Source organism: Lissotriton vulgaris, chromosome 10 (genome assembly GCF_964263255.1).
Source record: "Lissotriton vulgaris chromosome 10, aLisVul1.2, whole genome shotgun sequence".
Taxonomy (NCBI): domain Eukaryota; kingdom Metazoa; phylum Chordata; class Amphibia; order Caudata; family Salamandridae; genus Lissotriton; species Lissotriton vulgaris.
In genome coordinates, this window is record NC_141698.1 from 703,551,224 (window position 1) to 703,569,506 (window position 18,283).

General features: G+C 50.5%; 1 protein-coding gene across 1 annotated transcript in view; it reads left to right on the forward strand.

Moving 5' to 3' along the window:
- The window catches only part of CUL2 (cullin 2), a 570,015-nt gene that overhangs the window by 115,868 nt on the left and 435,864 nt on the right, over positions 1 to 18,283 (forward strand). Inside the window, exon 7 of the mRNA XM_086941531.1 lies at positions 18,160 to 18,256. Within this exon, the coding sequence (XP_086797657.1) occupies positions 18,160 to 18,256 (97 nt within the window). The remainder of the gene's footprint in view (positions 1 to 18,159; positions 18,257 to 18,283) is intronic.

An 18,283-nucleotide genomic window follows, 5' to 3' on the forward strand; every position in this document is an offset into this window, starting at 1 on the left:
GAGCTAGGGGAGTCAGAAACGCTAACATCATGGAAGGGCCTTTAATGGTGCAGGTTTGATGATGGAATACCTTTCTGCTCTTACATTATTTAAGGAAATGTGCTCCCTGTGCTTTCCAGTGAGGAGTGTTGAGTGTCCGGTGTAGTACAGAAAAATGGACATGCATCCTCGGATCAGATTGTGGCAGCTAGACATGCAGCAGAAGTTCGTTGTCACTCGCTTCCATTTCTGCACATTCAAGCACCTTGGACCGGAAAACGTACGCTTGTCCCTAATGTAACAAGCGCGAGGCCAGGTGCTGCAGCAACATTACAGTACTCCATTGCCGTGGGCCCAGAGCCATGAACTAGGTTTAAACCTTCTCTAATCTCAGTTCCTTCGTTAATCAGATGCACCGACCAGAGCCGTAGCCTTCATTAGCGCAGCAGGAGCATTGGTGCCGGGGTTCAGAGGCTCTATGTAGACACCCAAACACACACACACGGAGTGACAGTGAGTGCGAAGTGACAGTGAGTGCGGAGTGACAGTGAGTGCAGAGTGACAGTGAGTGCAGAGTGACAGTGAGTGCAGAGTGACAGTGAGTGCAGAGTGACAGTGAGTGCAGAGTGACAGTGAGTGCAGAGTGACAGTGAGTGCAGAGTGCGTGCAGAGTGACAGTGAGTGCAGAGTGACAGTGAGTGCAGAGTGACAGTGAGTGCAGAGTGACAGTGAGTGCAAAGTGACAGTGAGTGCAGAGTGACAGTGAGTGCAGAGTGCGTGCAGAGTGACAGTGAGTGCAGAGTGAGTGCAGAGTGACAGTGAGTGCAGAGTGACAGTGAGTGCAGAGTGACAGTGAGTGCAGAGTGACAGTGAGTGCAGAGTGACAGTGAGTGCGGAGTGACAGTGAGTGCAGAGTGCGTGCAGAAACAGTGAGTGCAGAGTGCGTGCAGAGTGACAGTGAGTGCAGAGTGACAGTGAGTGCAGAGTGACAGTGAGTGCAGAGTGACAGTGAGTGCAGAGTGACAGTGAGTGCAGAGTGCGTGCAGAGTGACAGTGAGTGCAGAGTGACAGTGAGTGCAGAGTGAGTGCAGAGTGACAGTGAGTGCAGAGTGACAGTGAGTGCAGAGTGCGTGCAGAAACAGTGAGTGCAGAGTGCGTGCAGAGTGACAGTGAGTGCAGAGTGACAGTGAGTGCGGAGTGACAGTGAGTGCGGAGTGACAGTGAGTGCAGAGTGACAGTGAGTGCGGAGTGACAGTGAGTGCGGAGTGACAGTGAGTGCGGAGTGACAGTGAGTGCAGAGTGACAGTGAGTGCGGAGTGACAGTGAGTGCGGAGTGACAGTGAGTGCGGAGTGACAGTGAGTGCGGAGTGACAGTGAGTGCAGAGTGACAGTGAGTGCAGAGTGACAGTGAGTGCAGAGTGACAGTGAGTGCAGAGTGACAGTGAGTGCAGAGTGCGTGCAGAGTGACAGTGAGTGCAGAGTGACAGTGAGTGCAGAGTGACAGTGAGTGCAGAGTGCGTGCAGAGTGACAGTGAGTGCAGAGTGACAGTGAGTGCAGAGTGACAGTGAGTGCAGAGTGACAGTGAGTGCAGAGTGACAGTGAGTGCAGAGTGACAGTGAGTGCAGAGTGACAGTGAGTGCAGAGTGCGTGCAGAGTGACAGTGAGTGCAGAGTGACAGTGAGTGCAGAGTGACAGTGAGTGCAGAGTGACAGTGAGTGCAGAGTGAGTGCAGAGTGACAGTGAGTGCAGAGTGACAGTGAGTGCAGAGTGCGTGCAGAGTGACAGTGAGTGCAGAGTGACAGTGAGTGCAGAGTGACAGTGAGTGCAGAGTGACAGTGAGTGCAGAGTGACAGTGAGTGCAGAGTGACAGTGAGTGCAGAGTGACAGTGAGTGCAGAGTGAGTGCAGAGTGACAGTGAGTGCAGAGTGAGTGCAGAGTGACAGTGAGTGCAGAGTGACAGTGAGTGCAGAGTGACAGTGAGTGCAGAGTGACAGTGAGTGCAGAGTGACAGTGAGTGCAGAGTGCGTGCAGAGTGACAGTGCGTGCAGAGTGACAGTGAGTGCAGAGTGACAGTGAGTGCAGAGTGACAGTGAGTGCAGAGTGACAGTGAGTGCAGAGTGACAGTGAGTGCAGAGTGAGTGCAGAGTGACAGTGAGTGCAGAGTGAGTGCAGAGTGACAGTGAGTGCAGAGTGAGTGCAGAGTGACAGTGAGTGCAGAGTGACAGTGAGTGCAGAGTGACAGTGAGTGCAGAGTGCGTGCAGAGTGACAGTGAGTGCAGAGTGACAGTGAGTGCAGAGTGACAGTGAGTGCAGAGTGACAGTGAGTGCAGAGTGCGTGCAGAGTGACAGTGCGTGCAGAGTGACAGTGCGTGCAGAGTGACAGTGCGTGCAGAGTGACAGTGCGTGCAGAGTGACAGTGCGTGCAGAGTGACAGTGCGTGCAGAGTGACAGTGAGTACAGTCACTCAGCACCACCACATTATCAGTCAGAACCACCACAGCATCACTCAGAACCACCACAGCACCACTCAGCACCACCACAGCATCACTCAGCATCACTCAGCACCACCACAGCACCACCATAGCACCACTCAGCACCACCACTGCATCACTCAGCATCACCACAGCCCCATTCAGCACCACCACAGCATCACTCAGCACCACCACAGCACAAATATGTTCTCTCAATGTTTCAAGCTTTATTACAAATGTCACAAAAAGATGTTAATATTTCACTTCTGTTCTTGGATTTTGTTACAATAAAATACACTGAACATAATCTTCACAAAAGTTATTTACAAAAGTTTAAGCTATTGCCATTATAAATTACAATCACTTTTATTAAGTATTAAAAAAAATTAAAAGCCATTGTTATTTGTAATATCAATACATCTAAGTCACGTAAATACAAATGTTGCATTACAAATGCTATAGGTGTCACATTTGCGAAAGTTATAACTACTGGCATTGTAAATGACAAAGCTATTAATTTAGCTATTTTCAAAACCAACACATAAATGAACGTTTGGTGAATTTCCATTAAAATATTTGACTTTTTTACTAAGATATTATTATACTGTTTTATGCAAACAAAATTTAGATACTGCATAAATAACTTTAATAAAACATATTTTATATGAAGCTTTTTATGTAAAAAAAAAATATAGCATAAAGCAAAAAACAATTGCCATTTACAATGCTAATAGCTCAAACTTAAATAATGCGAGACCTATTGCATTGCAAATGCTTGTTTTCAACAGAGGCTGTCTCTTTAAAAGAACAGCTCACCCAGTTGGACACTGTCATGTGAACAAGGCTCCTCGGAGCCGAAACGTCATGCGATGTGCTTGCACTAAATAAACGAATTGCACTAAATTGGACCGTGTCTGCGTTTGTCTGTGGAGCGGGAGGGACGCCTCGCCTGCGGAACATTTTCGCTGATTGCTTGGATATATATATATATATATATATATATATATATATATCCATATATCCATATATCCATATCCTACTGGCGGTCGCCAGTAGGTAGTTATAGTTGGGATTGGCTACCATAGGAAATTCGTCGATTGAGTAATCTGCCTGTAATCTTCCTTCGGTCTGACAAGTCTACAGCTCGAACCGCTGAACGGAATTACGCCAAACTTGGCAAAATTGTAGGGACTGGTTCGCAAATGTGCTTTTGCTATGTTTGGTGAAAATTGCTTCAGTGGTTTTTATGAAAATTAAGTTCAAAAACACATATATACCTATAGGCGCGCTCCCCGGTGCACGTACCGGGGAGCGCACCCGGCGCGCTACGGGAGTGCGCGAGCGAAAGCTGATTGGCTGTTGGGTGTCTGTCAACATTCTAAACAGTCCGGAGAGTCCGCCATCTTGTGTCTCGTTAGAATCGAGACACAAGAGGTGAAAAAAGAAAGGGGGATATAATTAAAAGGGGGCAGATTAGACACCCCCGACCCCCTAGGTTTTCTGAGGGGGGCCTAGAAGGACCATGAAGGGCTAAAAAACTTTTTTTTGTTGAAATTTTCGCAGGGTGAGCGCTGGCGCGCTCCCCGGTACGCTCTCCGGTACGCGGACCCTGAGTGCACCACGGGGAAAAAGAGTGTAAAAAAAATAGAGAAAAAAAAATGTTGTGTTTAGAGGAAAGTGATGCATTGCTGGAGTGTGACAAAAAAATGATGCAACTCCAGCAATGCATCCTTTCAAATGGGGCCGGGCCCATGTGAAAGGGCCTGCATCAGTCTTACGCCTGCTGTGAAACAGGCGCAAGAGTTGGACGCAACAGCGTCATAAAAGTGACGCAGTGATATCTCTTAAATTTCACCTCTACGACCGTTTCTTGCGTCAATACACCCCTTTTGTATACATTACACCTGAGGTAGGTATAATGTGGCGCAGGGGTTTACAAAGTGAAGCATCTACCTAGATGCGTCACTTTGTAAATATGACTCAATAAGGTGCATTTTTAACAGCACTGGTGCGTCACAAAAAGTGACGTACCGGTGGCGTAAAAGTGACGCATGGCCTCATAAATGAGGCCTTCCGTCTTCTACTCATGCGTCATATTAAATATATGACGTATTATGTCGCAAGTACTTACAGATACGTCAGTATTTCAGACGTATCTGTAAGATGCATTGCTGGAGTGTGTCACAAAAATGATGCAACACCAGCAATGGATACACACGCACACAACCACACACAACCACACACAACCACACATACATACCACACACACAACCACACACTGTACCACACGCACCGCACACACACACCACAACCACACACACACACACGCGCAACCACACACCACAACCAAACACACATGCGCAACCACACACGACAACCAAACACACATGCGCAACCACACATGCGCAACCACACACGCCCGCAACCACACACGCGCCCGCAACCACACACAACCACACATACATACCACACACACAACCACACACTGTACCACACGCACCGCACACACACACCACAACCACACACACACGCGCAACCACACACCACAACCAAACACACATGCGCAACCACACACCACAACCAAACACACATGCGCAACCACACACGACAACCAAACACACATGCGCAACCACACATGCGCAACCACACATGCGCAACCACACACACCCGCAACCACACACGCGCCCGCAACCACACACGCGCCCGCAACCACACACGCGCCCGCAACCACACACGCGCGCAATCACACACGCGCGCAATCACACACGCGCGCAATCACACACGCGCGCAATCACACACGCGCGCAATCACACACACGCGCAATCACACACACGCGTGCAATCTGACACACACGCGCGCAATCACACACACGCGCGCAATCACACACACACACACGCGCAATCACACACACACACACGCGCAATCACACACACACACACACACACACACACACACACACACACACACACACACGCGCAATCACACACACACACAACCACACACACAAATAAACACAGGCACACCCACAAGCACACACATACACAACCACACATACAACCACACATACACAACCGCACACACACCACCATAACCACACACAACCACACGCACAACCACACACACACACACCCACAACCACGCACACACAACCACACACACACAACCACAACCACACACACACAACCACACACAACCACACATATAACCACAACCACACACACACATAAACACAAACACACACATAAACACAAGCCCACACATAAACACAAGCACACACACACACACATAAACACAAGCACACACACATAAACACAAGCACACACAAGCACATACATGCACATAAACACACACAACCTGAACCATACACACAACCACACATACAACCAAACTTACAACCGCACACACACAACCGCGCACACACACCACCGCGCACACACACCACCATAACCACACACAACCACACACACAACCACACACACAACCACACACACACAACCACACACACACAACCACACACACACAACCACACACACACAACCACACACACACAACCACACACACACAACCACACACAACCAACCACACACACACAACCAACCACACACACACAACCAACCACACACACAACCACAACCACACACACAACCACAACCACACACACACAACTACACACACACAACCACACACACAACCACACACATAGTCACAGGCACACACACACGCATACACAACCACACATACAACCACACACACACACAACGCACACACAACCGCACGCACACACCCACACACACAACCACACACCCAACCACACACATAACCGCAACCACACACACACAAGCACACACACAAGCACACACATACACATAAACACACACACACACACACACACACACACACACACACACACATAAACACACACACACACACACACAACCTGAACCACACACACAACCACACATACAACCACTTTCACACAACTGCACACACACAACTGCACACACACCACAACACACACACCACAACCGCACACACACAACCGCACACACACAACCAACCACACACACAACCAACCACACACACAACCAACCGCACACACAACCAACCGCACACACACAACCGCACACACACAACCACACACACAACCACACACACAACCACACACACAACCACACACACAACCACACACACACAACCACACACACACAACCACACACACAACCACACACACATAAACACAGGCACACACACAAGCACACACATACACAACCACACATACAACCACACACACACAACCACACACACACACAACCGCACACACACAACCACACACACACCACCACACACCACCACACACATAACCGCAACCACGCACACACATAAGCACACACAAGCACACACATACACATAAACACACACACACAACCTGAACCACACACACAACTGCACACACACCACAACCGCACACACACAACCGCACACACACAACCAACCACACACACAACCAACCACACACACAACCAACCACACACACAACCAACCACACACACAACCAACCACACACACAACCAACCACACACACAACCAACCACACAAAAGCACACACAACCGCACACACACAACCGCACACACACACAACCGCACACACACAACCGCACACACACAACCGCACACACACAACCACACACACACAACCACACACACAACCACACACACACAACCTCACACCCACAACCTCACGCCCACAACCTCATGCCCACAACCTTACACCCACAACCTTACACCCACAACCTTACACCCACAACCTTACACCCACAACCTTACACCCACAACCTTACACCCACAACCTTACACCCACAACCTTACACCCACAACCTTACACCCACAACCTTACACCCACAACCTTACACCCACAACCTTACACCCACAACCTTACACCCACAACCTTACACCCACAACCATACACCCACAACCATACACTCCACCACACACACACACAACCACACCACAACACAACCACACCACAACACAACCACACCACAACCACACACGCACAACCACACATACATACTCCACACACTCAACCACACAACCACACACACCACAACCACACCACCACACGCACCACACACACCACAACCACAGCGCAACCACACACACACGCGCAGCCACACACGCGCAGCCACACACACACGCGCAGACACACACACGCGCAACCACACACACCACAACCACACCACCACACGCACCACACACACAACCACAGCGCAACCACACACACACGCGCAGCCACACACACGCGCAGCCACACACACACACACACGCGCAGCCACACACGCGCAGCCACACACACACGCGCAGCCACACACACGCGCGCAGCCACACACACACGCGCGCAGCCACACACACACACGCGCGCAGCCACACACACACACGCGCGCAGCCACACACACACACGCGCGCAGCCACACACACGCGCGCAGCCACACACACACGCGCGCAGCCACACACACGCGCGCAGCCACACACACACGCGCGCAGCCACACACACACGCGCGCAGCCACACACACACACACGCGCGCAGCCACACACACACGCGCGCAGCCACACACACACGCGCGCAGCCACACACACACGCGCGCAGCCACACACACACGCGCGCAGCCACACACACACACACGCGCAGCCACACACGCGCGCAGCCACACACACGCGCAGCCACACACACGCGTAACCACACAAACGCGCAACCACACAAACGCGCAACCACATACACAACTATACACACAACTGCACACACAACCACACGCACACAACCACACACACGCACACAACCACACACACACAATCACAACCACAAATACAACCATACACACAGACATACACACACACCACAACCACACACACCACAACCACATACACAACTACACACACAACCACGCACACATGCACACAACCACACGCACACAACCACACACACACGCGCAGCCACGCACACTCAACCACGCACACTCAACCACGCACACTCAACCACGCACACTCAACCACGCACAATCAACCACGCACACTCAACCACGCACACTCAACCACGCACACTCAACCACGCACACTCAACCACGCACACAACCACTCGCACAACCACTCGCACAACCACTCGCACAACCACGCGCACAACCTCACACCCACAACCTCACACCCACAACCTCACACCCACAACCTCACACCCACAACCTCACACCCACAACCTCACACCCACAACCTCACACCCACAACCTCACACCCACAACCTCACACCCACAACCTCACACCCACAACCTCACACCCACAACCTCACACCCACAACCTCACACCCACAACCTCACACCCACAACCTCACACCCACAACCACACACCCACAACCACACACCCAACCACAACCACACACAATCGCAACCACAAATACAACCATACACACAGACATACACACACACATACACACACACATACACACACATACACACACATACACACACACACAGACATACACACACAGACATACACACACAGACATACACACACAGACATACACACACAGACATACACACACAGACATACACACACAGACATACACACAGACATACACACACACCACAACCACACACACCACAACCACACACACCACAACCACACACACCACAACCACACACCCACAACCACACACACAACCCCACAACCACAACCACACACACACAACCACACACGCACACAACCACACACAATCACAACCACAAATACAACCATACAGACATACACACACACACCACAACCACACACACCACAACCACACACCCACAACCACACACACAACCACACACCCACAACCACACACAATCACAACCACAAATACAACCATACACACAGACAGACATACACACACAGACATACACACACAGACATACACACACAGACATACACACACAGACATACACACACAGACATACACACACAGACATACACACACAGACATACACACACAGACATACACACACAGACATACACACACAGACATACACACACAGACATACACACACAGACATACACACACACCACAACCACACACACCACAACCACACACACCACAACCACACACACCACAACCACACACACCACAACGACATACACAACTACACACACAACCACGCACACAACCACGCACACAACCACACACACAATCACAACCACAAATACAACCACACACACAACCACACATACACACACACACAAAATCAAAACCACAAATACAACCACACACACAACCACACATACACACACACACACACACAATCACAACCACAAATACAACCACACACACAACCACACATACAAACACACACAACCACAACCACAAATACCACACACAACCACACCTACACACACACGCAACCACATACACAACTACACACACAACCAGACACACAACCACATACACAACCACACACACAAACACACCCAACCCCACACATACACACCCAACCACACATACCCAACCACACACAACCACAGACATACACACAACCACACACACAGCCACAAGCACACACAACCACAACTACACAACCACACACACACAACCCCACACACCACAACCACACACACCACAACCGCACACACAACCTCAACCACACAACCTCAACCACACAGCCACTACTACACAACCACTACGACACGACCACTACTACACATCCACACACACATAACACATGAAACCACACACACATCACACAACCACACACACACATCACACACACAACACCACACACACACAACCACACATTCAACACCACACACACACAACCACACATTCAACACCACACACAACCACAACCACATACGCACCAAACCCCACACATACACACCCAACCACACACCCAACCACACACCCAACCACACACCCAACCACCCACCCAACCACCCAACCACACACCCAACCACACACCCCCAACCACACACACCCCCAACCACACACACCCCCAACCACACACACCCCCAACCACACACACCCCCAACCACACACACCCCCAATCACACACACCCCCAACCGCACACACCCCCAACCGCACACACCCCCAACCGCACACACCCCCAACCACACACACACACCCCCAACCACACACACACACCCCCAACCACACACACACACCCCCAACCACACACACACACAACCACACCCCCAACCACACCCCCAACCACACCCCCAACCACACCCCCAACCACACCCCCAACCACACACCCAACCACACACCCAACCACACACCCAACCACACACCCAACCACACACCCAACCACACACCCAACCACACACACAACCACACACACAACCACACACACAACCACACACACAACACCAACCACACACACGCACAACCACACATACAACACCACACACACAACTGCAACCACACACACACATAACCAGATACACACACAATCACAACCACAAATACAACCACACACACAACCACACATACACACACAATCACAACCACACACACAACCACACATACACACACAATCACAACCACACACACAACCACACATACACACACAGTCACAACCACACACACAACCACACATACACACACAATCACAACCACACACACAACCACACATACACACACAGTCACAACCACACACACAACCACACATACACACACACACACACACACAACCACAACCACACACACAACCACACACACAACCACACACACAACCACACACACAACCACACACACAACCACACAAACACACCCAACCCCACACAAACACACCCAACCCCACACACACCCAACCCCACACAACCACAGACATACACACAACCACAGACATACACACAACCACAGACATACACACAGCCACAAGCACACACAGCCACAAGCACACACAGCCACAAGCACACACAGCCACAAGCACACACAGCCACAAGCACACACAGCCACAAGCACACACAGCCACAAGCACACACAGCCACAAGCACACAACCCAACACACCACAACCCAACACACCACAACCCAACACACCACAACCACACACACCACAACCACACACACCACAACCACACAACCACTGCTTCATGACCACTACTACACAACACACACACCCACACACACACACCCACACACACACCCACACACACACACCCACACACACACCCACACACACCCCCATACACACACCCACACACACACCCACACACACAACCACATACACAACCACACACACAACCACACACACAACCACACACACAACACCAAACACACAAAACCACACATTCAAAACCACACACAACTGCAACCACACACACACATAACCACAAGCACACACCACCACACACCACCACACACCACCACACACCACCACACACCACCACACACCACCACCACACACCACCACACACCACCAAACACACAGCCACACACACAACCACACACACAACCACACCAAACCCTACACATACACATCCAACCTACACACACACTCAACCACACACACCCAACCACACACCCACACACAACCACACACAACCACGCACAACCACACACAACCACACACACGACCACACCAAACCCTACACATACACATCCAACCACACACACACCCAACCACACACAACCACACACAACCACACACACAACCATACACAACTACACGCAACCACACGCAACCACACGCAACCACACACAACCACACACACACAGCCACACACACACAGCCACACACACACAACCACACACACACAACCACAAACACAACACCACACACACAACACCACACACAACCACACATTCAACACCACCCACAACTGCAACCACACACACACATAACCACACACCACCACACGCCACCACACACCACCACACACCACCACACACCACCACACACAACCAAACACACAGCCACACACACAACCACACACACAACCACAAACACACCAAACCCCACGCATACACCCCCAACCACACACCCCCAACCACACCCCCCCAACCACACCCCCCCAACCACACCCCCCCAACCACACACACCCCCAACCACACACACCCCCAACCACACACCCCCCCAACCGCACACACCCCCAACCGCACACACCCCCAACCGCACACACCCCCAACCGCACACACCCCCAACCGCACACACCCCCAACCGCACACACCCCCAACCGCACACACCCCCAACCGCACACACCCCCAACCACACACACCCCCAACCACACACACCCCCAACCACACACACACACCCCCAACCACACACACACACAACCACACACACCCCCAACCACACCCCCAACCACACACACACACCCCCAACCACACACACACACAACCACACACACCCCCAACCACACCCCCAACCACACCCCCAACCACACCCCCCAACCACACCCCCCAACCACACCCCCCAACCACACCCCCAACCACACACCCAACCACACACCCAACCACACACCCAACCACACACCCAACCACACACCCAACCACACACCCAACCACACACCCAACCACACCCACAACCACACACAACCACACACACACACACAACCACACACACACACAACCACACACACACAACCACACACAACCACAACAACACACAACCACAACCCTACACAACCACCCACAACCACACACACAACCACCCACAACCACACACACAACCACCCACAACCACACACACACACAACCACACACACAACCACACACAAAACCACACACACCCACACACAAAACCACACACACACGCAACCACACACGCAACCACACACGCAACCACACACACAACCACACACACAACCATACACACAACCACACACACAACCACACACACAACCACACACACAACCACACACACAACCACACACACAACTGCAACCACGCACACACACAACCACACATACAACACCACACACACAACTGCAACCACGCACACACACAACCACACATACAACACCACACACACAACTGCAACCACACATACGACACCACACACACAACTGCAACCACGCACATAACCACAACCGCACACACACATAACCAGATACACACACAATCACAACCACAAATACAACCACGCACACAACCACACATACACACACACACAACCACACATACACACACAATCACAACCACAAATACAAGCACACACACAACCACACATACACACACACACACACAACCACACACACACAACCACAAATACCACCACACACAACCACAAATACAACCACACACAACCACACAACCACACACACAACCATACAACCACACACACAACCACACACACAACCACACACAACCACATACACAACCACACAAACACACCCAACCCCACACATACACACCCAACCCCACACATACACACCCAACCACACACAACCACACACAACCACACACACAACCACACACAACCACACACACACAACCACACAACCACACACACACAACCACACACACAACCACACACAACCACATACACAACCACACAAACACACCCAACCCCACACATACACACCCAACCACACACAACCACAGACATACACACAGCCACAAGCACACACAGCCACAAGCACACACAGCCACAAGCGCACACACAGCCACAAGCGCACACACAGCCACAAGCGCACACACAGCCACAAGCACACACAGCCACAAGCACACACAGCCACAAGCACACACAACCCAACACACCACAACCACACACACCACAACCACACCACCACTACTACTCCACCACTACTTCACGACCACTACTACACAACACACACACACACACACACACACACACACACCCACACACACAACCACACACACAACACCACACACAACTGCAACCACACACACATCTGCAACCACACACACATCTGCAACCACACACACATAACCACAAGCACACACCACCACACACCACCACACACAACCAAACACACAGCCACACACACAACCACACACACAACCACACCAAACCCTACACATACACATCCAACCACACACACACACACACCCAACCACACACCCAACCACACACCCAACCACACACCCAACCACACACAACCACACACCCATACACACACAACCACACACACAGCCACACACACACAGCCACACACACAGCCACACACACACAACCACACACACAGAACCACAAACACAACACCACACACAGCCACACATTCAACACCACACACAGCCACACATTCAACACCACACACACAGCCACACATTCAACACCACACACAACTGCAACCACACACACACACCACCACACACCACCACACACCTCCACACACCACCACACACCACCACACACCACCACACACCACCAAACACACAGCCACACACACAACCACACACACAACCACAAACACACCAAACCCCACACATACACACCCAACCACACACACCCAACCACACACACCCAACCACACACACCCACACACAACCACACCCACACACAACCACACCCACACACAACCACACCCACACACAACCACACCCACACACAACCACACCCACACACAACCACACCCACACACAACCACACACACACACAACCACACACACACAACCACACACACAACCCCACACAACCACAACCCCACACAACCACAACCCCACACAACCACAACCTCACACACAACCACAACCCCACACACAACCACAACCCCACACACAACCACACACACCCACACGCAACCACACGCAACCACACGCAACCATACACGCAACCATACACGCAACCATACACACAACCATACACACAACCATACACACAACCATACACACGACAACCACACACACGACAACCACACACACACCCACAACCACAAACAATAACACACACCACCCAACCCCACACACAACCACACACACACACACACACCCAACCCCACACATACACACACACACCCCCAACCCCACACATACACACAACCACACACACACAGCCACACACACACAGCCACAACCACACAGCCACAAGCAACCACACACAGCCACAAGCAACCACACACAGCCACAAGCAACCACACACAGCCACAAGCAACCACACACAGCCACACGCACACACAACCACACACACAACCACACACACAACCACACACACAACCACAACTACACACACATCCACACACCACAACCACACACACAACCTCAACCACACACACAACCTCAACCACACAACCTCAACCACACAACCACTACTACACAACCACTACTACACAACCACTACTACACAACCACTACTACACAACCACTACTACACAACCACTACTACACAACCACACACACAACCACACACACAACCCCAAACACACCAAACCCCACACATACACACCCAACCACACACACCCAACCACACACACCCAACCACACACCCAACCACACACACACCCAACCACACACACTCAACCACACACCCAACCACACACACACCCAACCACACACACTCAACCACACACTCAACCACACACTCAACCACACACCCAACCACACACCCAACCACACCCCCAACCACACCCCCAACCACACACCCAACCACACCCCCAACCACACACCCAACCACACCCCCAACCACACACCCAACCACACCCCCAACCACACACCCAACCACACACCCAACCACACACCCACAACCACTACTACACAACCACTACTACACAACCACTACTACACAACCACTACTACACAACCACTACTACACAACCACTACTACACAACCACTACTACACAACCACCACTACTACACAACCACACACACACAACCGCACACACAACCACACACATAACCACAACCACACACACACATAAACACAGGCACACACACACAAGCACACACATACACAACCGCACACATACAACCACACACACATACAACCGCACACACAACCACACACACACAACCGCACACACAACCACACACACACAACCGCACACACACAACCGCACACACACAACCGCACACAATCCACCATAACCACACCCAACCACATGCACACAACCACACACACAACCGCAACCACACACACAACCGCAACCACACACAACCGCAACCACACACAACCGCAACCACACACAACCGCAACCACACACAACCGCAACCACACACAACCCCAACCACACACACATAAACACAAGCACACACACATACAACCACACATACAACCACACATACAACCACACACACACACAACCGCACACACACCACCATAACCACACACACACACACACAACCACACACACACACAACCACACACACACACAAACACACACACACACAACCACACACACACACACACACAACCACACACACACACAACCACACACACACACAACCACACACACACACACAACCACACACACACACACAACCACACACACACACACACACACAACAACCACACAACCACTCACACAACCACTCACACAACCACACACATCCACACACACACACAACCACACCGTCAGTGCACACTTTCACCAGACACAGACACCATCAGTCATCAGTGTACGCCTTTTAACCTGGCACAAACACCACCAGCCATCAGTGCACGCTTTCACTAGGCGCACACACACCACCAGCCGTCAGTGCATGCTTCCACCAGGCGCACACAACACCGGCTGGCAGTGCATTCTTCCACCAGGCACACACACCACCATACATCAGTGCACACATCAATTGTTAACGCATCCACAATTAACTATTGTAGCAATCGCAGTATTGCACACTTTACTTTTAAACATACTTATCTAAAGTGTAGCATGCCACCATTGCTGCAAAAATAAATACACATTTTTTTGGCCTGCAATTTATTGACTTTTGTTGCAATTGGTGTTGCAATATTTAGCAATGCCAATAGCTCAAATGTAATTAATGCGAGACCTATTGCAAATGCTTGTTTGTTTAGGTTTTAGCTACCTGCTTGTGTTCCATGCAACCAGTAAGTCAGTTATTGAAGACTAATACAGCATGCCCTTTTTTTGCACTAGCGTGTGATTCTAAAGGGGAGTTGTAGAGCATTATACAAATGATGAGCACTCCATTTACCATTGTCCTTGTATAGTGGGCTGAGCTTCTGTTCCAGGGGAAAGTAGGAACAAGTTGGAACCTGAGGGTTGAAAAGGTGGAGCGCTGTATGAACATAATTGGCATGTGCACTAAGCTTTGTATTTTTTTATGGGATGGAGAGGGACCATGGTATTGTTTTCAGCTACAACTCCATCTGGATTGATGGGTCCTTTTCTGTTTGATAGTGGTGGATATGGGTGAATTTTCCTCTGTAAGATCCACCTAGGCAGTGAGTATTGTAGCTATATTGCCACACAAGGAACTTTGTATCTATGGATTGTGCAGTGACGAAAACTAAATAAGAGCCTTTACGCTGAGACTTAGATCATCATTTTGAATATATTTTGTTAAAATAACATCAGTCACAAGGCCAAGCCACATTGCAGATATATATACAATTCTATATGCTGAGTGCTAATATTGTATTTAATGAACACATCAAGATGCATACACTCTTTATAGCAATTTATATAGTCTACACCTGGCAGTGCTTGGTTTGCTGTTCTTCCTGTACAGTTACTTGTTGATTAAATAATGTTGAGTCTCCTATTTCTGTTTTCCGCTCAACCTCTCACAGCTCTCACAGTTTCCTTTTTTCTTTTACTTGTTTTAGTGATCGATGTGGGGAGGACCCAAATCAGAAAGTAATCCATGGGGTTATTAACTCGTTTGTTCATGTTGAACAGTATAAGAAAAAATTTCCTCTTAAGGTAAATTTGAATGTACATTCATATGCG